Raw genomic sequence first — 26,426 nt, 5'->3', positions numbered from 1 at the left:
CCCAGTGCACATCTGCGTCACTTACAGGGGGAGGAGGAGGCGCTGAGGCAGAGAGAAAATTGTACTGTGAGGACCTTGACAGCTTCACAGGCGGGCTTTTCCTTTTGCCTCCCTATATTTTCTGGAATATTTATTCTTCTCTTTTACAAACTGACTATATAAAACCACCCCTTCTCGCCTTGCAGAAGGCATTTGACTTTCTCAAAGACGCCCGGCAAGCTCTCCGAGCATCCTCGGGGAGGCCAGGCACAGGGGCGCAGGTGCACCGAGAAGACTAGGGGGTGCGCTTCTTCGCGACTTGGGGCTCGCTCTCTCTCTCTCCCTCTCGCTCTCGCTCTCTCTCGCTCGCTCTCCGCGCTCTCCAGGCACTGAACTCTGCGCTGCAAGGACAGGAGAGCCGACACCTTCCCGACTGAGGCTTTGCCACGGGTGCCTCCCAGGGAGGTGTATCCAGCCGCCGCCGCCTCCCGGGCTTCGCCGCGCGCAGACCTCCCTTCTTCGCGCGCCTCCATCACCGGGTCGTCCCTCCCTGCCGTAACCACGGGGCCCCCCCGCGCGCCGATCCAGGATTCTCAGCCCCCGGCGTCCGGCTCCCGCCTCTGCTCGCAGCCGGTGGGCTGCCCGCGCGCGGGTCCTCGCGGACCTGACCGCCGCTGAGCAGCGCGGCTCTGCCGTCCGCGCTCCGCCGGCTGCCTAGCGGCGCGCGCAGCCCGCCTCGCCGCCAGGGCGCCCGGGGCGCAGAGGGCGCCGTCCGCCGCCGCCTGCAACCCCGAGCTCCGCGCCGGGCCGTCCACTCCCGCGCCGGCTGAGGGCTCTCTGCCTTCTCGCGTCAAGCATGTCAGGCTCTGGGCGAAAAGACTTCGATGTGAAGCACATCCTGCGACTCCGCTGGAAACTCTTCAGCCACCCGTCGCCAGCCCCCGGCGGCCCCGCGGGGGGCGGCTGCCTGCAGCCGGACGGCGGCTTCGAGCACTGGGGCCCCAGTCAGAGCCGCCTGATCAAAAGCCAAGAGAAGGGCAGCGTGAGCACTTTCTGGAAGAAGGCTTCCTCTTCTTCCTCCTCCCCTTCGTCTTCCTCCCCTTCGTCTTCCTCCTCTTCCTTTAATCCACTGAATGGCACGCTGCTGCCAGTGGCCACAAGGTTGCATCAAGGGGCGCCCGGGCAGGGCAGCCAACAGCCAGCCAGGACTCTCTTCTACGTGGAGTCTCTAGAGGAGGAGGAGGTGCCGGGCATGGACTTTCCTGGACCGCACGACAAAGGGCTGGTCCTGCAAGAGCTCAAAGTGGAGCCGGCCACCTCCAGCCAGGCAACAGGTGAAGGATGCGGACACAGGTACGGTAAGCCCCCATGAGGCGTCCAAGCGTCTCTCAGGTCGCACCGGCTCCCCTTCTCCCCTGTGTGCTTTGCTAGTTACGAGGTCTGAAACGTTTCAGGTTGAAAATTTTGATTGAGCGAAGCCAGCTGGGTTTTTATGACCCAAGTTGTCATCTCACTGAAAAGTTTGCTCATTAATTCCTACAGGCTCATTCATCCGGGTTGGCTTTCTGCAAGGTTTCAGAGTTGTAATCACAAATTGAATATATGTGCATTTTGGTAAATCTTTCATGGAGTGGTTCTTCCGTTTGTGAGATGATGATGTTCTTCTGTCGTCTTCTGTCATTAGATCACCTCAGTATTCCCGTTACCTGATGTGAGATGAAACTTGCTTTAAACACCAGTCAGAAGCATCCCATGGGCTGGCCTAGAAATGGACTTAGTGTGTTATCTAGGATCCCTGTGTCTTGAATCTATATACCAGGACGAATGAGGTGGGCCCAAAGAGGCCACTTGACAGCAGCATTTTCTCTTTCCCTCTCTTTTTTTATTCTTCCATGAAATGCAGCATTGTTCTTCTCTATCCTAACTTCCCTTTTTATCTTACTGTGTGTTCACTTTTCCCCTGTTCAGAGTCTTAGAATTAAACTGTGCTGAGCCCCTTTACATTCAGCTGTTCTGATTTGTTGGTGGGATGGGATCCTTAGGTGATAGGTCAACATTTATATTTTGTTTATTTCCACTATTAGATTCTTTTAGTAGAGGTCTACTTTTAAGACTTGTAGAAAACCTTCAGACACATAAAACTTGTGAGTTTTACATTTTTAGAGAATGGACTCATCATTCATTTCCTAGTTTTGGCATATAGTAATGATATTAAAAGATTTGCATTTAAATTCATATGATATCAGGATACATTAGTGAAGAAACGTAGGAAACATAGGAAGTGATAATGAATATGTTGATAAAGTTTAACTACCTCTCAATAACAAATTAGAAATGGAAACGACTTTTTAGACTTCTTGTTGATTGAATCACCTTCTTATAAAGTTTATTAAGTCACAAAAGGAATGTACAAAATAATACTACAGGTGTTTTTAACGATGTTGACAAATGTGAAATTAAAGATATGAAAAATATCCTTATAGTTTTCAATTATATGGATTATTTAGAAGAGCCTTGGACATATTCTAATATGTGAAGACATTTAATATAAGGTAATATTGTTAAAGATGGGGAACTTTAATTTATAATTTTCAAGGAAGATAAAGTTTTATTCCATATATGGCAGACCTAAATATTAGCTTATTATTCAATTAAGTAAGATATTTTACCAAAATGGCTATAACTTTGGATACCATTAATACAATAAAGTAACTTGATTTATGTATTTACTAGTTATTATAGGTTTAGGCCATTTTTTTCCAATAAAACATGTTGAGCTTTACCCCCTTTAGTATAGAAAATATAAAATCACTTTTTTAGTTTTCAGAACTCATAAGCATTTAGCAATTCATCTTATATATTTAAAAGAAAACAAATTAAGTTGAATATTTACGAATTACTTTATTGAAGGAATTATTTTTTGTGACTAAGAGACTTTAAAAAATAGATTTTTTCCCAATTCTATAAAGTCTTAAAATCAGCTTAAAATATGTAACCTTCTGAAACTATTGTTTAATATTTTTTTAATATTTGTTTTACAACAAATACACTTTTAAGTAAATGAGACATACTTGTCATGAGTAATTTCTGAAGATTTTCATGTAAGTTGAAGAATTTGAAAATACTAATAGGATATTGACTTAAAGGATTATAATAAGTAAAAAAATAAAAGTCATAACCAATACCTCAGTTAGGGACAAAACGCCCATCAGATTTAACATCTGGTCCCTTACTTTTGAACATATGTCGTTCTTACTCACAAAGTGTTGTATATGAAAAGAATTCTGAATATAAGCAAGTCCCACCAAAACTATCTTTGCTGTTGGAATGAGAGTTTCCTATGAGTTCTTGCATGTTTAAAGTATTAAAAATCAGGTTTAATTTTATTTTAAAAATTTTTATTAAGACTTAAATCATTTAGATAAATTTGAGATTCTTACTGGACAAATCAGCACTGATAGTGTGGATTTCATGAGTTCCTAAACCTTCATAGAGCATTGATTCTGTGCTCATGATTGATTAAAACCATGCTACTAGTCATATATAGGTATTGCATATATACTATAATTATATATATTTATGTGTTTTACTATGTGGTAAGAATAGGGTTCACTTCTTAGAAAAGACACCATTTCCAAAGTACCGAATAAAAATAATATGTAAAATAATCGGTAATGTGCATTTACTTTTGTTTCAATTTTAGCACATCAGGGAATCTACATAGTGTTTATAATGATCATTAAGTACATAAACTACATAAAGTCTGCATGATAATTTTGATTACTTGAGTTATTATTATATAACTATATACTGTGATGTCCCATTTGATAATTTGCATCTTGTTTTATCAGTTCTGACTTTCCTGCTAAATTTATCTTCATGTATGAAACAAGAGTTGGACCCTTTCTTTTCTCTTCATTTTCTAATCTTCTCTTTATTCATTTGGTTTCATGCTAGTTAGGAAACTTGTTTGAGACAAGTTAAAGTCACTCATTTGGTTTAACTTGTTCAAACAACTGCTGAGAGATGTTCAGGGAGAAACTGCCAGTAATCTCAGAATTCTGAGAAGGTCAAACCATAATGGAGTTTAAACATAAAGGCACCAGGAAGATACTGGTAAACTAATTTATTGACTGAACCCAGACTTTATCTGGTCCCACCCTACTAGGCATACATAAACAAGTCTCAGTATTCTAATACCTTAACCATTACACCATTAAGAATTCTAATTTATGGTAAAAAGTTCCTAACCTACATGATAAATCATTTATTTTCTCTACTTAGTTGTAAACTTAGTTGCTGTAAAGTGTATAATCTCCTAGGTATTCAGATTATCATATATTTTTGGTGTTGATATTATTATCTGAAATTCTAAAGGTAATAATCTAAGGAACCAAAAAGAAATATTTATATTCTCATGGTTTGTAGTAATGTGAGGGGGAATGAAGATGTCATGGTCAACTGCCTGCTTTTTAGTCTCCTCAGTTCTCATGGAATGCAGTCATCTGATTCCATGGTTTCAGCTGCTGTCCACAAACTATATCCATAAATTTGTATATCAAAGTTTGGACTTCCCCCTGACCTCTATTTTCACATACCCGTCTCTCTGCTTGACCTCTCTTGTGGATATCATATACACAATATAAATACAACATGTACAAAACTGAGCTCGTAAATGCTTCCCTCTCTCTTACTCAGTCTCCTTCTTTATCTCAGAGAACAGCTTTCCATGCATTAGGTTGTATAAGCCAAAAATTCAGGGTCATATTTGCCAACATCCTCTTCTCTATCATTATCAGTATTCCATCAAACCCTGTCACTTTTTCTTCAAAAATCCCCATCCTCTCTCTGTTCCATGTCACTCCATCTCCATTGTCTGCTCCTGATTCTGAAATACTGTCCCCTTTCAACTCAACTTCTACCACAGCCATTCGTATCATCCTCCATCATAATTTTTGCCAACTATAATCCATTCTCTGATAGTGGAGTGAATGAAAATTATAAAATGAAAATACAAACTATTTTCATTTTATAATTTGAAATAAAATTCAAATTTCATTTGAATGAATGAAATTCATCAAATCATTCATTCATTGATTTCACATCCTGGCTCTCCTTTTCTTTTTTGTCTTTTTTCCCTTTTTTTCCCAATGAATTTCTACCACCCTCTGTCCACAATCCATATTCTGCACAGATGGACCTTGGATGATCTCTGTCTCTTGTCTATTATCAAGGTCCTTCCCTCACCAACCTTCCCCTTCCCCTTCCCCTTCCCCTCTGTCTTCCAGACTCAATGTCCTCCCAGAACATTTTTCTCTATCTTTAGGCCTCACACACTTGATTTGTCTCCTTTTATACTGGCTCTCCTTCCCTCAACGCACCCTTTCCTGAGTTCATTTCTCTTTATCATTGAGATGTCTTGATTAAGAGCTTTGTACATTTCAAAAAAAAAAGAGCTTTGTACATTTCTCAAAGAAGCATTCATTGATCCCCTAGGCAAATTAATTCAAATTTTTAAAAATTTATTACTTCTGCTCATTTCATGTTCTTGGAGTAACTGCTCTCTACTTTTTCTTCAATTTCTCATTCTTGCCTGTAACCGTATATTAATATCTAGGTTGTTTTTATTGTTTGTCTCTAACAAAAATTGCCCTGGGGCACCTGGGTGGCTCAGTCAATTAAGCAATTAAGCTTCTGACTTCAGCTCAGGTCATGATCTCATGCTTGGTGAGTTCAAGCCCAGCATAGGGCTCTGTGCTCACACCTCAAACCCTGGAGCCTGCTTCGGATTCTGAATCTCCTTCTCTCTCTCTCTCTCTGTCCCTCCCCCCCTCTAGAATAAATAAACATTAAATTTTTTTAAAAAAATTGCCCAGTGGACAGTCTATTTCCATTTTGCTCATTATTTTGTCCCTATCATAGAGCATGTAGTTACTCAATAAACACTCTTAAGTGAATAAATATTTGTCATAATCATAATGAGTGACATTGATTAAGAACTTCCTATATGCCAGACAGCATGTTGAATATTTATATTGTGCAACTTAGTATTCAGAACAGTCTCTGATTCTGACACAATTATGTATCCTTTAGGTATGATGATTACATAGATGAGAAGACTGAGGTATAGACAGCTAATTATTTGCCTACAATCATAGACTTGTACGTAGTACAGCTGCACTTTCTGTTTTTGCTCTCTGACTCCAGACACCATAGTCCAAGCCACTTTACCAACTTTTCTTTCCTTCTGCTTAAACAAACAGAACAGAAGAAAAGAAACTACAGCTAAGGTTATGCTGAAGCAGTTTTCAAATTCCCTTGGTGGCAATCATGCTCTGTTTGAATGTCTAAATAGACTTTTAAAAATAATAGTAATGGCTGGGGTGCCTGGGTGGCTCAGTCAGTTAGGCCTCCAACTTTGGCTCAGGTCATGGGGTCGTGGATTCAAGCCCGTGACAAGCTCTGTGCTGTGAGCTCAGAGCTGGGAGCCTACTTAGGCTCTGTGTGTTTCTCTCTCTGTACCCCTCCCCCACTTGTGCTGTCTCTCTCTCTCTCAAAAATAAATAAACATTGAAAAAAATTAAACTAAATAAACTAAATAAAATAATGATAGTGACGGGCAATGCCTGATAAGGCTAAAAGAGGGCATGTTAGCCCAAGTTAGAAAACATTCACTTTTTCCCTGAAGTATCGATCATTCTGTCCATTTTACTTTATAATTAAACAACACTATGGGGAAATAACTTAGACTGGGAAAACTTATTTAATTTTTGAATCCAAAAGAGAGCTTTAAGATAGAAATCTGCTTCTGAGGGTCAGAACAATTGATACAGAAAATTGTCACCAGAAGAAAGTATACACCATTAAATTATCATGAAGGTTGGTGAGACCAGAACCAGTTATTTGTTGAGAATGTTAAGAAATCAATCTTGGCCTTAGTCAAAAGGAAAAAGCAACTTTAAATATGGTTAGAGGTTATTTCCTCAGGAAAGGAGTTCACAAACTATGGTTCCATGGAACACTAAAATGAAATCATATTCATAGTTTTCCTGTAACCCCATTTCGTAGTGAAAACGAGTATGGAGTGATTTTACTCAAATTTATGTCTTGTTGGCTAATTTATCCCAAGCCGGAGTGTTACACAGTCTACTATTATTTAAACCAGAACTAGCAGCAGATGATACCTTGTTTGGGGAGAACCTCTTTTATTTATTTGAGGATGGATTTATCAATATTATTTATCTTATAAAGAAACTCACAACTTCCAGGCATCCTCCCTTCTGAGCAAGTTTGCTTCAGGGAAACTAAGAAGATCACAAAGGAAAAAGACATGAGACCACGTGATTGAATTTGCAGGTACCTAAAATTCCAGAGCCATCTGAGAGAAAGATGTGAATATAAGTGCAGAATGAAACAAATACAACAAATATAACAAACAAACAAACAAAACCTCGTGCTAATTGAAGGACCATTTTCTGTTTTTCATTGGTGAATTTCTAATGAATACCTTGTAAACTATAATCAACCTCTTTAAGGAATGGTGATTTTAAATAATCTAAAAATAATCGCTATCCAATCAAAATCAGCATTTGGCAAATACAGAATATAGTATTGATCAGTCATTTGTTTTTGTCATTTTTTTTTTTTCTAAGCCTCAAAAGACAATTTGTTTATCTGGGGGATAATATGCTTCTAACGATTACTTAGATGATGTATTTCTAAGTCACCTTCCATTGTTTTTGACCAAGAGCTCTTATGGAATTTACAGAAAACTGAGATCTGCAGCATATCTTAGAGTTTCAAGTTTCTGAACACGAAAATGTGCAGCATTTTAAACAGAGTCTCCAAGTAACGAGACTGCTGATTTTATTTTACCATCTAAAATAACCACAGATATTTTTGTAGTAGTTGTAAAACAAATGTTCTGAAATTTACATACTAGTCTGGGCCAAATAATAATTTACCTTTCTACATTTAAAATAATGTTATTCAAAACTTTGAGGAAAACATCTGATATAGACACTGATAATCTGAGCTGATTTAAAGATTTGAAGATTTTGTAAATCAAGTATGAGTAAAAAAAAAAACTCAAAACAACAACAACAAAGAAACCTGTTACACCATATAAGTTTTAGGCTGACTACTTTGCTGACTTTTCTGGCCAGAATTTGAGAATAGATTGATGTAAGTGTGAAAGCTTACCATAGGTTTTCCTGATCAGAAAGAATGTGTGCTATAATTTAGGATCCCAAGAAATATCTGTTTTGAATGGAAAGTCAATGAGGTAGATCATTTTGACTGATGATCATGTCATAGGAATGCTACATTTTGAAAATGATTTGAGAATCTCCAATAGTAATAAAGAGTGGAATCAGTTGATATTAATTCTATATTTGGCCTTCCCATTCCTTTGGTGGTTTTAATCTAATTCAGACAACTGATTCCCATAGAAAATCTTTCATTTTGAGTTTCCATCATAATTGTTTGTGACACTATGTTCAGGTCACATTTTTCTTTCGTGATATTAATTGACATTTGCTTGTGTAGCTCAGCCTTTCCATCTTGACTAAAATATGGTGGAATGACTTAGATTATGAGATCAGAAAACTGGGAGTGTTTATCATGTAAGGAAAAGGAAGAATTCGGCTATTTTATAGTTTTTCAAGAGGTGAATGCCAAAAATCTCTTTGTATCAACAACAAAATGCACAGTTTTGTTTTATTTCTTTAATAGATTATAATCCTACTACAATATCCACGATGTTTTTGCAGGTCAATATTCAAAAATACCAGAGCTTCAGAGAAAAATGGAAAAAATAGGAAGGAAGGCTATTTTCAAGATCTATATTTTTTAATTTATGTATACCCAAACACCCTGCCTTTCTAACCTCAGACTCTAACATTTGAGAAATAAACTTGGAGTTGTTTTTTTTTCATTTGTAATAAAATTTAAATATGATTCCTACTTTTTCAGTTACCTTACCTTTGATATACTGGTATGTAATTTCAGTACAGAAGTTCACACAAATTAGTACCTAGATATTTGGCACTTGGTGGTCCCCTGGTAATTTTTAAATATTTATTGGTGCAATTTTCTTTTCTCCAAGGGCATTTTTGTATTATAGTTATTTTATGATTCTGGTTTACTGTGGCTTTCGTTAGATCAATTAATTGTCATTAGCAAAAGGAATATGCCCATATTATATGTATGCAAATTACAAATTTGTTAAAAAGCAACTAAGATGAATAATTCCTGGGCCAAATAATATTCTAATCATTTTATTAGTCACTGTGAAGGAACTGGAACTCCCACCTGGCTAAGACCGAGTAATAGGTACTGGACCACCTTCTCACCTGGAAAAACAACAAAGAACAAAAGAGAAAGGAGGAAAGGAAAGACAGAAAGAAGATAAATAAAGGCAAAAAAGAATAAAGAAAGAAAGGGGGAAAGGGAGGGGGAAAAGGAAGGGAGGAAATGAGGGAGAAAGGAAGGAAGGAAAAAATTAAGGAAGAAAAGAAGGAAGGGAGGGGATATGAAACAGTATTTTTCAAGACTGGACATCAGGTACTGAAAGAGAGTGATTCCTGAGATGTGAAAATCAGAGGAAATGAGCCTGGGATTGTCCCAGCTTACTGCCTTGAGAGACATTCCACTGATGCAGGTGAAACCAAGAGAAATGTAATAACCACCCTGGAATGAAGAGAGGGAACTGAGTGTCCAAGGAACCCAAGTCAGTGAGATCTCACAAGACAGTGCCATAGAAAAGACCTGCATGGAGCGAAATCTCCAGATATCTGTGGAGGGGCCCCTTGAGTATTTGGCAGATCAGTATTCAGTAGAATAATTACAGATACATGTGTTTAGGAAGCAACCCAAGTCTTGGGAAAGAACTATATCAGAATTAGAAGGAATAACACCTTTTCTATTTATACTTTGAGTAGAAATTTGATTCTAATTTGCGTTGTATCATTTATTGGAGTCAAATCCCTCTTTGGATATTAGAGGGAAAAACACCTAACAATTGGAATAGAATGATTCATGGAATTAGATAAAGTATTTGGAGGAATGTTATATTAGAGATAGGAAGTGACTAGCCCTAGAATGAATGCTGCCATGGTTCTGCTTAACGAATCTTAACAGCAAGATCCAAAAGTATCAAACGGTTTCCAAGTAATGTTAAATGTGCCTTGGAACAAAGTTGAAGAATAATTCATATGTTCAGAAGTATTTAATACCAAACAAAGTACATTTTGTAATGTCTGACATCCAATTAAAGATAACTATGCAACAAAGAAGTAAGAAAAATATTAACCATAATGAGGAGCAAAGTAATCAATTAAAACTGAATCAAAACTGTAGTAGACAAGGTCATTAATGCAGTTAAACCATATTTCATATATTCAAGTAGTTAGGTAGGGTCATGGAAGACAGGAAAAGATTAACATTGGACTTCTATAATGCTGAAGATAAAAGTATATATATATATGGGGTGAGATTAATGTGACAACACAGATTGAAGAAAAACATGGGACCAGTTGGAACAAGGAATAGAAACCACCAAAAATTGGAACTACATAGGTAAAAGTAAGATTAGTTTCTATTATATAAATCTGGAACATTTTAAAGATATATGATGGTTAAACAAACCAACAAAAATATTATAATATGAGAAGGTTTTTTATTTTTTAACCTTTGTATAAGATAAATGTATGACAACAATAGCATTAAGACTGGTAGGGGACTGGGGCAGCTGGGTGGCTCAGTCAGTTAAGCATCTGACTCTGGATTTTGGCTCAGGTGGTGATCTCAGGGTTTCCTGAGTTCCAGTCCTGTGTGGGGCTCTGTGCGCTGACCACTCGGATCCTGCTTGGGATCCTCCCTCTCTCCCTCTTTCTAGGCCCCTTCCTGCTCATGCTCTCTCTGTCTCTCTCAAAACAAATTAATAATAATAAAAAAAAAAAGACTGGGAGGAGAGAAATGAAAGTATAGTATTATAAGGTTCTTATACTAAATGTGAAATGGTATATCATTTGAAGGTAGTCTCAGAAATATGTTATAAATCGTAAAGCAATCGCCAAGGTAATGAAACACTGATAACTAGTAATCAAAAAAGAAGGTATAATACTCTCATTGAAATTATTTAATTAATCTAAAAAGGAGGAAGTGGGGACAATGATGGGGCAATTAGAAAATGCACAGCACAATTTTAGTCTGAAACCTAACTATATGAATAATTACATTAAAAGCAGCTCCTCTATACATCTATAATTAAAATGCAGAGCTTATCAAATTGTTTAAAAAGCCAGATCTAAGTTTATTCTGCTTACAAGAAATTCACTTAAAAATAAACACAAATATTGGTTAAAAGGAAAAAGAAAAAAGATATAGCATGCTAGGATTAATCAAAAGAAAGCTGAAATGGATATATTCATACTAGACAAAATATATCTTACAACAAAAAATGTTGACCTGATTACAGTCTTGAAAAACCTGAAGCAAACATCCTAATGTTGAAAGATGAAATGTATTTCTTCTAAGATCTGGTACAAAATGAGAATTTCTTCTCTTACCACTTTTCTTTTTTTCTTTTTTCCTTAAAAAGTTTATTGTCAAGTTGGTTTCCATATAACACCCAGTGCTCATCCCCACAAGTGCCCTCCTCCATGCCCATCATCCCCCTTCCCCTCCCCCCCACCCCCATCAGCCCTCAGTTCGTTCCAGCATTCAAGAGTCTATCACGGTTTGCCTCCTTCCCCCTCCCCAACTGTTTTTCCCCTTCTCCCTCATTGTCCTCCGTCAAGTTCCTCCTAATGCACCTATACATGCAAACATATGGTATTTGTCCTTCTCTGCCTGACTTATTTCACTCAGCATAACACCCTCAAGGTCCATCCATGTTGCTACACATGGCCAGATTTCATTGTTTCTCATTGCCATGTAGTATTCCATGGTATAGATAAATCACATCTTCTTGATCCATTTGTCCGTTGATGGACACTTGGGCTCTTTCCACGTTTTGGCTATTGTTGAGAGTGCTGCTATGAACTTTGGGGTACATGTGCTCCTATGCATCAGCACTCCTGTATCCCTTGGGTAAATTCTAGCAGTGCTATTAGTGGGTCATAGGGGAGTTCTATTGTTAATTTTTTGAAGAACCTCCACACTGTTTTCCAGAGGGGCTGCGCCAGTTTACATTCCTACCAACAGTGTAGGTGGGTGCCCGTTTCTCCACATCCTCTCCAGCACCTATAGTCTCCTGATTTGTTCATTTTAGCCTCTCTGACTGGTGTGAGGTGGTATCCCAGTGTGGTTTTCATTCGTATTTCCCTGATGATGAAGGACACTCGTTTCATGTGTCTGTTGGCTACCTGGATGTCCTCTTTGGAGAAGTGTCTGTTCATGTCTTCTGCCCATTTCTTCACTGGATTGTTTGATTTTTGGGTGTGGAGTTTGGTGAGTTCCTTATAGATTTTGGATACTAGCCCTTTATCTGATATGTCATTTGCAACTCTTTTCCCATTCCGTCATGTGCCTGTTAGTTTTATGGATTGTTTCCTTTGCTGTGCAGAAGTATTTATCTTGATGAGGTCCCAGTAGTTCATTTTTGCTCTTGATTCCCTTGCCTTTGGGGATGCATCAAGTAAGAAATTGCTGCGGTTGAGGTCAAGGAGGTTGTTTCCTGCTTTCTTCTCTAGGGTTTTGATGGTTTCCTGTTTCACATTCAGGTCCTTTGTCTATTTTGAGTTTATTTTTGTGTGTGGTATAATGATCTAGTTTCATTCTTCTGCATGTCCAGTTCTCTCAGCACCATCTGTTAAAGAGGTTGTCTTTTTTTCATTGGATATTCTTTCCTGCTTTGTCAAAGATTAGTTGGCCATACATTTGAGGGTCCAATTATGAGTTCTCTATTCTTTTCCATTGGTCTCTGTGTCTGTTTTTGTGCCAATACTATACTGTCTTGATGAAGATAGCTTTGTAGTAGAGGCTAAAGTCTGGGATGGTGATGCCTCCCTTTTTGGTTTTCTTCTTCAGTATTACTTTGGCTATTCGGGGTCTTTTATGGTTCCATACATATTTTAGGATAGTTTGTTCTAGTTTTGAGAAGAATGCCGGTGCAATTTTGATTGGGATTGCATTGAGTGTGTAACTTGCTTTGAGTAGTAATGACATTTTAACAATATTTATTCTTCCGATCCATGAGCATGGAATGGTTTTCCATTTCTTTGTGTCTTCTTCAATTTCCTTCATAAGTCTTCTATAGTTTTAATCATACATATCTCTTATATATTTGGTTAGGTTTATTCCTAGGTATTTTATGGCTTTTTGTGCAATTGTGAATTGGTTCAGTTTCTTGATTTCTCTTTCTGTTGCTTCATTATTGGTGTATAAAAATGTTACCTATTTTTTTATGTTGATTTTGTACCCTGCAACTTTGCTGAATTCATGGATCAGTTCTAGTAGGCTTCTGGTGGAGTCTGTCAGGTTTTCGATGTAGAGTATCATGTCATCTGTGAAAAGTGAAAGTTTGACTTCTTCTTTGCCAATTCTGATGCCTTTGATTTCCTTTTGTTGTCTGATGGCTCATGCTAGGACTTCCAGCACTATGTTACGCAACAGTGGTGAGAGTGGACATCCCTGTCGTGTTCCTGATCTCAGGGGGAAAGCTCTCAGTTTTTCCCCATTGAGGATAATGTTAGCTGAGGGCTTCTCATAGATGGCTTTTATGATGTTTATGTAAGTTCCTTCTATCCCGACTTTCTCAAGCGTCTTTATTAAGAAGGGATGCTGTATTTTGTCAAATGCGTTTTCTATATCTATCGACAGGATCATATGGTTTTTATCTTTTCTTTTGTTAATGTGATGTATCATATTGATTGATTTGTGAATATTTAACTAGCCCTATAACCCAGGAATGAGTCCCACTTGATCATGGTGGATAATTCTTTTTATGTGCTGTTGGATTTGATTTGCAAGCATCTTGTTGAGGATTTTTGCATCCATATTCATCAAGGATATTGGCCTATAGTTCTCTTTCTTTTCTGGGTCTCTATCTGGCTTGGGAATCAAAGTGGTGCTGGTTTCATAAAATGAGTCCGCAAGTTTTCCTTCAATTTCTATTTTTTGGAATAGCTTGAGAAGAATGGGTATTAATTCTGTTTCAAATGTCTGGTAGAATTCCCCAGGGAAGCTATCTGGCCCAGGGCTCTTATTTGTTGGGAGATTTTTGATAACTGATTCAATTTCTTCAGTAGTTATGGGTCTGTTCAGATTTTCTATCTCTTTCTGTGTGAATTTTGGTAGTGAGTGTGTGTTTAGGAATTTGTCCATTTCTCTAAGCTGTCCAGTTTGTTGGCATATAATTTTTATGGTATTCCCTGATAATTGCTCGTATTTCTGAGGGGTTGGTTGTAATAAGTCCATTTTCATTCATGATTTTGTCTATTTGGGTGTTCTCTCTTTTCTTTTTGAGAAGCCTGGCCAGAAGTTTGTCCATTTTGTTTATTTTTTCAGAAAAACAACTCTTGGTTTCATTGATCTGTTCAACTGTTTTTCTTTTTCTTTTTCTTTTTTTTTGGATTCTATATTGTTTATTTCTGCCCTGATTTTATTATTTCTCTTCTCCTACTGGGCTTGGGGTACTCTTGTTGCTCTCCTTCTAGTTCCTTTAGGTGTGCTGTTAGATCTTGTACTTGCAGTCTTTCTAATTTCTTGAAATAGGCTTGGAGTGCAATATACTTTTCTCTTAGGACTGCCCCTTTGCCACATCACATAGAGTTTGAATTGTCTTACCACTTTTCTTAAACATTGCATTGGAAATGCTAGTCAGTTAGATGAAGAAGCAAAAAGAAATAAAGGATATCTATAGTGCCAAGTTAGAAATAAAATAGTTTTAATTTGCATAAGAATGGATCATCTATGTGAAAATGAAGGACATAGTTTTTATTTGCAGGCATATTGTTTATTAACATTTTTTATGTAAATCTTCAAAACATAATGTCTTTTTTAAGGTGGCAGTGTATAGAGTGAACATACAAAAATCAAATATATATCTGATACTATCAAGGGAAAACTAGAAATTGGAAATATAAAATAATATATTTTATAGTAGTATCAATAAAGTATGAAATACTTAATAATAAATATGACCAAAAATATGAAAGACTCCTACACCAAAAACAATAAAGTCACTCTGATAGAAATTAAAGACCTAAATAATGGAAAGATATCCTATATTCATGGATCAGAAAAATTACCATTACTAAGATGTCAATTCTTTCACAATTCATCTATAGACTATACACATCCCTCAAGAAAAATCTCTGCATTTTTTTTGTTCAAATTGACAGATTTATTCTAAAATCCATTGAAAATTTGAAGGACCTAGAATAAACAAAACAACTTTGAAATAAATGAACACATTTGAAGACTAATACTTCCTCATTTCCAGATTTGTTATGAAGGTACAGTAATCAAGAAAATGTGGGTATCAGTATCACAATATATATAAATAGGGAATGGGTAAATAATTGAGAATATCCATATAATGAAATACATTATGCTGTTTACCAAAAGAATAAACTGATCATCAAACCCTTGATTGAATGGAAAAACATTATGATGAGTCAAAGAAACTAACTGTGTGGTATATTTCTCCTGTAATAAGTCAGATACATTTATTCATTGTATTGCTTATTCATACTTTGAATAGAAATTTGATTCTAACTTGCCTTGAATCATTTATTGGAGTCAAATACCTCTTTAAGTTTGATACATGGCCTAAGAAGTCATCTGTTGACATTTTGTAGAACTAGATAATGAAATATTCACACTGAATCTTTTGCTACTTTCCTCTTGGAAGCAGATCAAAAAGAAGGGAAGGCTAAATAGTTTCATAGTAAGTGTTCTGCAAAGAAAGTTCAGAAGACCTTGCCTTGTGACCACAAGGGACTTTGTTTCATGAATCAACAGAGGCATCTCAATTGCCAGTACTAGTGGAGAGACAATACTACCCATGAACTTAACCTTAATGATTCAGAAAGGAATGAGCTATGTGCTGTCTTCTTCTCTGACTCCTCTTTGGATTTTACCAGATGATTTGAACATTCCACTAGACCTGTTTCCCCACAGAGAAAAAAAAGGGCTCATTATTTACTCCTTCTTGTTATCTTAATAGATATAAAATATTTATGTGTCATTATTCTCCCTAACAGCAGCCTGTGACTTTTAATAGATTTCTTATCAAATACTTTTTCAATTGTAAAGTTAAATTTGTATTAGTACAGAGCACCTCAAAGACACAATTTAAAAAGACAAAGACACATCTTTTCTAAATATAAATTTTCTTTTTTCTTTCCCCAGATCGATATACCTATTTGAAATCTTAAAGACTCCCTTGTATCTATTCTCACTTTTATATTCTATCTTTGGCTCATACCAAATGTTTCTCTTAGTATGGTAAATATTTTAATTCTTATTCTTCAATAAACTCCATAAAAGTCTTTGATCTTTATAACATCGCAAACTGAAAATAAGTATGGTGTATAAATATTGATAATTTGGTATGGCATATATTTCTCTAAGGCAATATTCTTTGCCTTCAAAAATATATCAGCCTCCACAGTTGCGTGTTACAACAGAAAGAAAACTGGATTTGGTATTAGAAAACCTTAGTTTTAGGGTAAACTCTGCTTGTTTAGGAAAATGTCACCATTGCCACTTAAATTGCTTTTTATCTCATTTTGACATTAGACTATGGTGGGAGAGGGCAAGAAATACATCATATCTAAATGCTTCTAGCCTTGCCACCACAAAAGAAGACAGTGGATATTTATCTATAGTTGATTCAGCTTGATTTCTAGTATAGCAGTGTGAATTAAGCTGCACTTTGACTACTTAAGATATGAGGTAAGCTCTATTTTGAACACTTAAGGTATATTCTGAGCCAAATGTACCCCAAGGAAAACACTAAATATTTTTTCACTTAATGAAGACTATTTTAAATCAGTTTGGACTAGTTTAAGTCAGTCTGGAAGTTCATTTCCAGACAATATGCCAGCTTCCTGAGATACAAAGAGGGTAAAAATGCTTCCCTTTTTCAGAGTAAAAAACAAAGTAATTTTAGAATTTAACTTGTACTATACTAAATATATCTTAAAAAAGATTTTTAAAGGTACAGAAAAGTAAGGCTTCTGAAAGGTTTTAATAAAGTTCAGACCAGGATCAGCATGTGCAGTAGCTAATTAGAAGAAAAAGTAGCAAGTAAATTAGCATGTCTATGGCTGGGTGAAATATCAGGTGATGTGGCTGGGACTATAGATCATAATCAGATAACAAGGGGCTTTCTAGATCATACTAAAGACTTTGGATTTTACAAATAGTGACCATGAATGAATCTAGCTGATGAGATTTAAACTTTAGTGTTACAGTGTTTGGGATGGACTAGAGGAGAGATAGGGGAATCTGAAAGTTAAAAGCCAAGTTCAAAGGCTAAAACAACAGTCCTGGTGAAGAACTATTACTAAGAAAACAGGCAGAAGGAAAGAGAGCATTTAGAAAATAAAATGCTACAACTGACAAGTAAATGAGGTTAAATTGTAAAAGAGAGGATGAGAGAGGAAGATCTAAAATTCTGGACTGGCAAATGAATGTACATTTTTGTAGGGGTACCAAGTAGAAAATGCAGAAGGCTGGAGGGAAAAGGATGATTTTTGTTTTGACAAATCTGAGTCCAGTAAGTAGCTGATGTAAATACTTTAATTTTTGTTTTAGTCTTTGTGCAGTAGTTGTAGTGGGGTAAAAAAAATAAAGAAATTAGAATTTAGGAAAATATAGTTAGGGAGTATGTAGGGTCTTAAGATTTCACATGAAGAATATACCTGGATAGTGAGAGCATCGAATATGTGGCCATGAGAATGAGTTAGTACCATGAGTTAAAGGCGTAGAATTCAAGGAGCTGGAAGCAGGGGACTATATTATTTGATATATCATCTATAGGAGACTGAATTATGCCCAGGAATATAGTTGGATTTGAGGGATGTGAATGTCTTCAGTGATTAGAAGGCATAAAAAAGCAATATTAGGTATATTAATACAAACAAGTCACTTGAGTCTGCAAAAGATAAAGGGCTTTGTTGCTTTAGAAGGAAAGGCTCATAGGTGCACAAATATAGAGCTAGACATTTCCAGACACTACCTCCAGGTGCCATAACTGTGAAGAATATGAATAACCTACCAATGAGAGGGGTGCAAGGGAAGGAAAGTGATGTATAAAACACTTATGAAAGAAATGCAAGTTTCAGACTGAAACCAGCTGGGGAACAATTCCACACCTTTATGTGTATAAGGTTATGAAAGAACAGAATCACTAGTGAAGCTTATATTTTGTGTGATGGTCAAGGATGGTAAGTAAGAGTTAAAAGCATTAGTGAGATTAATTGGATATCTTTTAATATAAACCAAAGGTGAAAAGTTGGTAGATTTGAGTTTATTCTTCAGATACTTTCTGAGAGGTTGTGACTAGTACATGTTTCACCATGCATTTGAGAGATTTTTTTCATGGGTAAGAGTAAAGTTGGGTGCTGTCATTATGGTAGGCTATGTCATGTGTGGGGCCCAAAGCAAAATGAAAATTGTTAATTATTAATCATTAAAATATATAAATAACTGTTAAAAATAATAAGAATTTAAGGATCAAGACAGTAGAGCATAAAACCAAAGGCCTTTCTGAACATAGGTCCCTGTATGACTACATAGGTCCACACACATGAACCTGTCCTTAAATAGGATTGTGACCACAGAATATAAAAAGTTGACATAGTCTGTAAAAGGATCTCTTTCATGCAACACTGGGAATAAGATACATTTAGAAAGCCAAGAAATGGAAAATCACTTCCAGCATAAACAACTACATCATCATTGAGTTACACACATATACACAAATATATAATTACATATATATAATTACATATATAATTACAAAGCTCACAAAATACTTCCTAAAATATGCCTTTTTAATTTATTAATTTGAAGTGGTAAATAACTTTCCCAAACAATACAACATTTCTGAAATATCCAGCATATTATTACAATTGAAAGGAAGGCTTTTGGAACCAAGAAGTTAATACCAAAAGCTTGAGTCTCAGGGACCTTAAAAGTATGTATAGTCAGCTCTACTTCAAAATAGTTTCTCAATATTCATACACATGCCTATAAGCTTCAGTGCTAGTTTGACATATTAATAAAAATAATTTCCTATATTCTTTAGAAAAGAAAATAATTTATGGGTAGTTTTATACTTCACTCACCTTTATCCATCTGTCTACTAAGTTGGAGAATTACATTGGTTCAGGAGCTAGTCAAGGGGAAGTATACCTAAGTGAACCAATATAATATTATCAACATATGTAAAAGGATGTCAAAATAATGTATTCAGTTGTGAAAAACCAGTGATAGCCACAATCTCAGGAAACATCCTTCCTGTTCTTTCTTATTGACTACAACAATATTATGAGGTTAAATATAATTTTTTTAATATAATTTTTTAAAATAGTATTATATTAAAAAATAAATAGGGGCACCTGGGTGCCTCAGTCAGTTAAGCATCTGACTTCAGCTCAGGTCATGATCTCACAGTTCGTGGGTTCCAGCCCACGTTGGGCTCTGTGCTGACAGCTTGCTAGCTCAGAGCCTGGAGCCTGTTTCAGATTCTGTACCCCCCTCTCTCTTTGACCCTCCCCTGCTCACGCTGTCTCTTTCTCTCTCAGAAATAAATAAAACATTAAAAAAATTTTTAAATAAATAAAATAAAAACATTATATATGTGCAGAAAAATTTAACAATGTATAAAAGTAAATTGGAAATTGTTTTGGACTTTCTTCAGACAGAGAAACTGGTGGTTAAAATTAGAAGAAAGGATAATACACTTGAAATTATAAATGTATGATTCCTTAAAATAATTATAGAAGCTTCATGATAGAAAATGTTGATTTCTCTAAAATAGCAACTATATCTAAAATAGAAATTATTTCATTATACTCAAGTTTCTATTAAGTAAAAATGACTGAAATGTATGTAGTTATAATATACAGGGTTAGAAATAAATAAGAATATTTCATTGCTGGTGGGAATGTAATTTGCTGTAGTATGGGTGTGTGGAGGGAGCCATGGGACCACATCTATGGTATGAAACAATATAAAAGCCTTTTAATTCACAAATACAAATTTTGAGAACATATCCTTCAGAAATAAAAGCCCTAAATGGTAAGGAACTCCCACCTTCCATGCTTGCTTATCAATAGATGAATGGAAAAAATCATTTTATATTCATCATGTAAAACAAATGATATAAAATATATCCCATAAGATTATAGAGGTTGGAAAAGAATAAATTATGTAGAATGTCTCAGATAACACTAGTGTTCAATGCATAAAGCAATTTAAGATATAAATGTAAAAATAATGTGAGATATGATTACATTATGGTAAATATTAAAAACAAAAAATCTCCACATACAAGTCTTTATGTGTAAATTCCTTTGTAAAATCAGAAAATAGTATGGTTAAATCAAACACCACATTTTACATTTGTTATGTGAAGATTATGATTGTTATCTATGTTCTTAATGTGTCACAGTCAAATTTTTGGCTATTATATAAATTAATAAGCTAAGAAAGGGTTGCAAAAGAGTTAATTTCTTAAATATTGACTTTGAGAATGATGCATATAATGGGTGTCAAACTTTGGTAAATGCCTATTGGGGTGTTCAAGAAGAGAAATATTGCCATCTGTTGGTCATTTATTCACATAGAAGATACATGGTCCCTTAAAAACCATGTGAGAGTTAACCAAGCAGTTAAAACTATATAATATATCAGATAAACAAGGACATCAAAATATCCTAAGATACTAACTAATTTCTAGGAAAAATGTTCTTTTTTTATATTCCATTTTCACCATGTTATCAAAGTAATTATGACCTTATAAAATGAGTTTGGGAGTATTCCCTCCATTTTTATTTTTTCATGATTTCTATTTCTTTGTTGAACTCCAAATTTTGTTCATGCATTGTTTTCCTAATTTCATTTAGTTGGTTATGTGTTCTTGTAGTTTACTGAAGTCCTTTAAAAAGATTATTCTGAATTATTTGTCAGACAGTTCACAGACCTCCATTTCTTTAGGTCTAGTTATTAGAACTTGATTAGTTTTCTTCTGTGGTGTTGTGTTCACCTGATTCTTTGTGATCCTTGTACTTTGTGTTAGCATCTGCATTTGAGTAAGTGATACATGCTTCTACACTTTTCAGTTTCACTTTTTTTTTAAACATTTTATTTATTTCTGAGAGAGAGAAAGAGAGAGACAGTGTGAGCAGGGGAGGGTCAGAGAGAGAGGGAGACACAGAATCTGAAACAGGCTCCAGGCTCTGAGCTGGCTGTCAGCACAGAGCCCGACGCGGGGCTCAAATCCACGAACCGCGAGATCATGACCTAAGCGAAAGTCAGACGCTTAACCAACTGAGCCACCCAGGTACCCTACAGGTTCACTTTTGAAGGAAAGATCTCCAGTCTGCTCAGCTTGAAATTTTAGATCTCTCAGCTGGTATTACACACAGACAGGCAGGATTTACTACCAAGTTCCTTGGTTGGGTGGGGTCCACTGTCCATGCGTGCTCTGAGATTTGTGGCTGAGGTGGGGGTGGAGTGTGTTTGGGGGTGGCCACTGGTTGAGTTCCATGGTTGGATTAGCCTGCTGGTTGAGCTCTTAGTCTAGTGAAGCTGCTAGGTAATCTCCCTGGTTAGTTAGGGCTCCTGATATTCTCTTTGGTCAAGTGGGCTGCTAGCTGGGCTCTGTAATCATTCTGGGCAGTTTGGGTTACAGGCTGTGTTCTGACAGGGTGATGCTACTAGTGAGATTCGAGCTGCACAAGGCTGCAGTTTGGGCTTCTCAGTTTCTCATGGTTAGGCTGGACCTCAGGCTGTACTCCTTGACCAGATGGTGCCACTGGGTATGCCTCAAAATTAGCTAGGATCACTGGCTGGGCTTTGCAATTAGGTGGGCCCTTGGCTATAATGTGCTGTCATATAAGGTTACTGTCTGGGCTCTCTTGTTGGACATGGCCTTCAGTTGTACCCTGCAGGTGGGTGGGCCTGCAGACTGGGCTCCCTGTTTGAGCAGGGTCTTGTCCAGGCTTTTGGTTGGGTAGGGCTGCATTCTGTATTCCATGATTTAATGGGCCACCATTTGGACAAGGCCTGCTTGGATAAGGCCACAGGCTGTGTTCAACACATGGGCAAGACCACAGGGTGGGCTCTGCTGCTGGGTGGGGTTGTAGGCTAGGCAGTACTGGACAATGGGTACCCAGGCTGCCCAGGGTCACTGTTCAGATTTCCTTGGTATGCAGGGCCAACCGTATGCTCAACAGCCATGGTGAATGGCTGGTTTGATTCCTTGTGGTCTGTAGGATGGGCCCTGGGCCTACCTGGATTCTATGATTAGGCTTCCTGGTGGAGTGACTAGAGGCCATGCGTAGCAGTTGGGTGAGGGTAAAAATCTGCTCTTCTACCCTGGCTATAGAAAGTGCTTAGCAGTTAGGTGGAGCTTTGAAAGTGGTTCCCTGCCCTGTAGAGGCAAAGAAGTGGCATCATGGACAGGGCAGCCTCTTGTCTGGGAACTTAAATCAGTCAGAATGGCCATCTGAGCTCCCTGCCCAGTTGGGACTAACAGCTTAGCTCCATAGAAGGGCAGAACCAGTAGCTGGGATCTTTGTTTGGGTGCTGCTATTAAGCAGGAACTCAGTCTGCCAAGATCTGAGCACTGGTTGCTATAAGCCCCCACCCTTCTTCTTTAATTCTGTTCCCCAGTGCTGTAGGACCCATGGATTCCCCCCATGATCCTTGGGCAATGAGACCTGAATGTCTGCCTGGGGCTTACTTTGCCCTTGAGAAAATCTGGAGTGGTTCTCTTGGTGAAGTGCTCTGCTGGCCCAGGGCAGGAGTGATGAGATTAAGGAGAAACTAATGAGCTCCTTCTCAGTTTTTGTGGTCCAAGAGGGGGTTACAGCCTTAACCCAAAATTCTGGGACTTTCACAATGGTGTTTTGTCTGTGGATAGTTGCTAGTTTGTCCTCTTGTGAGGGAGACTGAAGTAAGTCAGGAGCAATCTATGTCAACATTTTCATATCGTCACTCTCTCCAGCTTTTTGAAGATTCTCAAAATTTACTTAATTTTTCCCCCAAAAATATTGAAAGAGAATTAAGAGTGTCTACCTCACAAAATGCAATAATTTCAATTACTTAAAATTATGTATAAGTTTAATGCATAAGTATAATGTTAAAAGCCTACTACCTATAATTCAAGTGAAATTTTGTATTTAAAACAAAACACACATGCAAGTCATGCAAGACAAATATATGGATTCTTGATTAGAAGGAAAAAATTGGCCTGCTATTCTTAGGTCTGTGTCCTGCTGAATTACATGAGGTTCCAAGTCTGCCTTACCCGCTTCACATGCAAATATGAGTGAATTATGGCAGAGTATCTGAGGGCTCTTGGAGACTAACACATTACACGATAGCATTTAAGCTAGCAGTGTTGAGTGTGATCCATAATACCAGAGTGAATGAATTTATACTAAAAATGCTTGCAGCATGTCCTTTCCCATCAGATCAGAGTTTTTCCTAGGCTTTATTATTGCCATGTGTAATTTGCTAAAAAATTTTTTATATAGAACTTCGTCAGTAAAGCATGTAATCTTGCAACCAGGATTACATATTAAACTGACATCATTCTCCACAATGGTCCATTGGCTATTATAAAGAAAATAAAGAAAAAGATTAACAGAGGAAGCAAACACTGGGCTCTCTTTAAGCTAGTTTTCTGAAAGTTTCGTTGAGTTTATGAAATACAATATCAGGATGGCTTTTCAGAGTCTATAGAAGCAACATGTTTTAATTCTAACTCTAAGTTTATTAATTCTAAGTTTATCTTTCAGAAGATCATCTTGCCCTGAAGCTAATAATTACAACCAGAGTATTCTCATTTAGCTAACAGTTGCCTTAGTAATTCAAATTAAGTTTTGTCCTCACTCAGATTAGATAGTCTGGAGATTGATTCTCCTCTTTATTCCACTTTTTTCAGAAGAGACTGTATATTGATAAATCTACTACTAATCATTTGCCTCTCTTACCTAGAAAGTGGGGTCCAGTTATAATACATAGAGCAAAGAACTTTTCTACTGCTTTGAGTTTTGCTTCTGTTATTTTTGTTTTTAATTCTATTTTTACCACAGCAACTGCTTTTCAGAACTCTTACAATTGGGGGGTTTTTCTTCTTAAATACAAACCCTTGTCAGTTCCCCAAATGGAGCTGTTCTGAAAGGTCATTTTGAATTTTCTCCCTAGGACACTGCTGGAAAATTCTCAAAAAGTCCAATAATGCATATTAATTACACTAGTATTGGGACTGTCATTACAATTCTAATTTGAGAATTACAGAAGAGCGTTTCCCCCCCAGTGACTTACATGGTATCGGAATCAGGGAGTCATTTTACAGGGCTTGAGAAACAGGATGAAATCTAACTCCATATCCCGATTGGTCTGCTCTGACCTGTGGAATCTAGAACATATTCTTCCTCTCCTTCCAGGAGCCTTCAGTTGATTATATTTCCCTCTTTTATCTTACTACTGTCTTTTGATTAGAAGATTTCACTCATCTTAGCCTATAATAAGAGACAGCAGCAAGCCAGGTTGTTATTATTCTCCTTAAGCCTCTCTTAAAATAAGCATACAATAGTATTGCATTTTTAAGGATATTACTGCTGGCAACAAAAAGAAGAGAGAGAGAAATGACTTGGCATGAAAAGAAAGTTACAATTTTGGCACAATGACTCAAAAAAAGAAAGAAAAACCCTAACCATATTCCTGATAGAACCAACTTCACGCACATGCGATCCGCTCGTCTCTCGGGACACCGTGCTTAGGAGGGTCCCATATTTGGTTTAATGATCTACTCTCTCCCTCTTAAAATTCCTAATAATGTTGAATCACTTCCCGCACTTGCATTTTTCATTGAATCCCACAATTACTTCATCAATTCTTAATAATCCTGAATATAAGTAGAACGAGTCTTTCCCTTCCTCAGATCTTAACTATCTTTAACTTTACTCTTGAGAATTCTGCCAATCACTGTAAAAAATTATCTTGAGTTATTGCAGTAAGCTCTCTCATAAGGAGTCCCAAAGTCCCAGGACCATCCCAAATTTCACCTAGATCCTGGTACTATTGATTATGTTGAAGAGATCAATGACTGAAGTAATACTATTTGGAACAGTAATTAGGCTTTTAATCACTCTTAGGGTTGACTATCAACATTATCTTGGAGCCCTTGAAATAATAGCTTGAAAGGTAAGTTATCTAGGCATTGACATAAGAAACAACTAATTTTTAATTTCTTAATGCTTATTTATTTTTGAGAGAGAGAGAGAATCCAAAGCAGGCTCCAGGCTCAGAGCTTGATGCAGGGCTCAAACTAATCATCCACAAGATCATGACCTGAGCCAAAATTGGTTGCCCAACCAACTGAGCCACCCAGGAGCCCCAGGAAAAGACTATTTTTAGTAGCACTGGGGACTAGGTAGAGAACATGGCCACTGAGACTTATTCAACTCCTTTCCCACTTCTCTTACTATCAATTCTCTTGGCTAACTCAGCATGTAAGTGAGTTGAGAGACAGGTATAACTTTATATTTTGTTTATTTGGAGCAGTGTGAGAGCAGTGTGAGTGTGGTTATTAAAAACCAGTTAAGCAGGTAGAAAAAAAATTGTCAATTATGTTTTCCAATGAAAAAGGCAGAGGAAAGAGTGATGGAGATCAAAAGGATGTCCTAAACTCACTTAAGTAGCTAAGGAATATATTCAAGTTACGATGTACAAATGGCAGTCTCCAGTTTTCTCCTAAATAAGTCAAAGTGCACTCAGAGTACAATGGCTTCTTCTGCTTTAGATGGAGAACTGAAATGTGAGGTCTTGTATCTTAATTCTAAACTTTTTGAGTATAGTCTACTCAACAGTTTTCTGTCATGTAAGAATGTGAATTTTCTTTTAGTCTACATGAGTCTAATTTTACTGGGCAAACTTTTGCCTTTTTTCCAAGAAGCCCCATTTTCCCAAATTCAATCCAGTCGGCAATGATTGAGTCAACATAATCTTATATCAAAAAATTTTAGAGAATTGCATTACATTTCATTAACATAAATCTTAGACAAATTTCTAGGAGCTCTATGATGACCTATCTGCCTTTTATAAGAGGGCTCATTTCCACGTAATATCTTGTTTAAAGAATCCAATTTTCTCATGTTAGAACTACTGGTAATTTAAAATAAAATTAGTTCTCATGACTGGTAAAATTAAACATAGCCTTTTAACATGTTTTAGTAAAATATGTAATTCCATAA

General features: G+C 36.9%; 1 protein-coding gene across 2 annotated transcripts in view; it reads left to right on the top strand.

Moving 5' to 3' along the window:
- Window positions 1–835: 835 nt before the first annotated feature.
- KLHL1 (kelch like family member 1) overlaps window positions 836–26,426 on the top strand; it is a 368,129-nt gene continuing 342,538 nt past the window's right edge. For both annotated transcript variants that reach the window (XM_039244388.1, XM_039244387.1), the window contains exon 1: window positions 836–1,332. In XM_039244388.1, the coding sequence (XP_039100319.1) occupies window positions 836–1,332 (497 nt within the window). The remainder of the gene's footprint in view (window positions 1,333–26,426) is intronic.

This window comes from Hyaena hyaena, unplaced genomic scaffold (genome assembly GCF_003009895.1).
Source record: "Hyaena hyaena isolate Hyena2069 unplaced genomic scaffold, ASM300989v1 scaffold_239, whole genome shotgun sequence".
Taxonomy (NCBI): Eukaryota; Metazoa; Chordata; class Mammalia; order Carnivora; family Hyaenidae; genus Hyaena; species Hyaena hyaena.
Note: the sequence above shows the minus strand (reverse complement) of the source record. Positions and strands in the feature narration are given on the sequence as shown.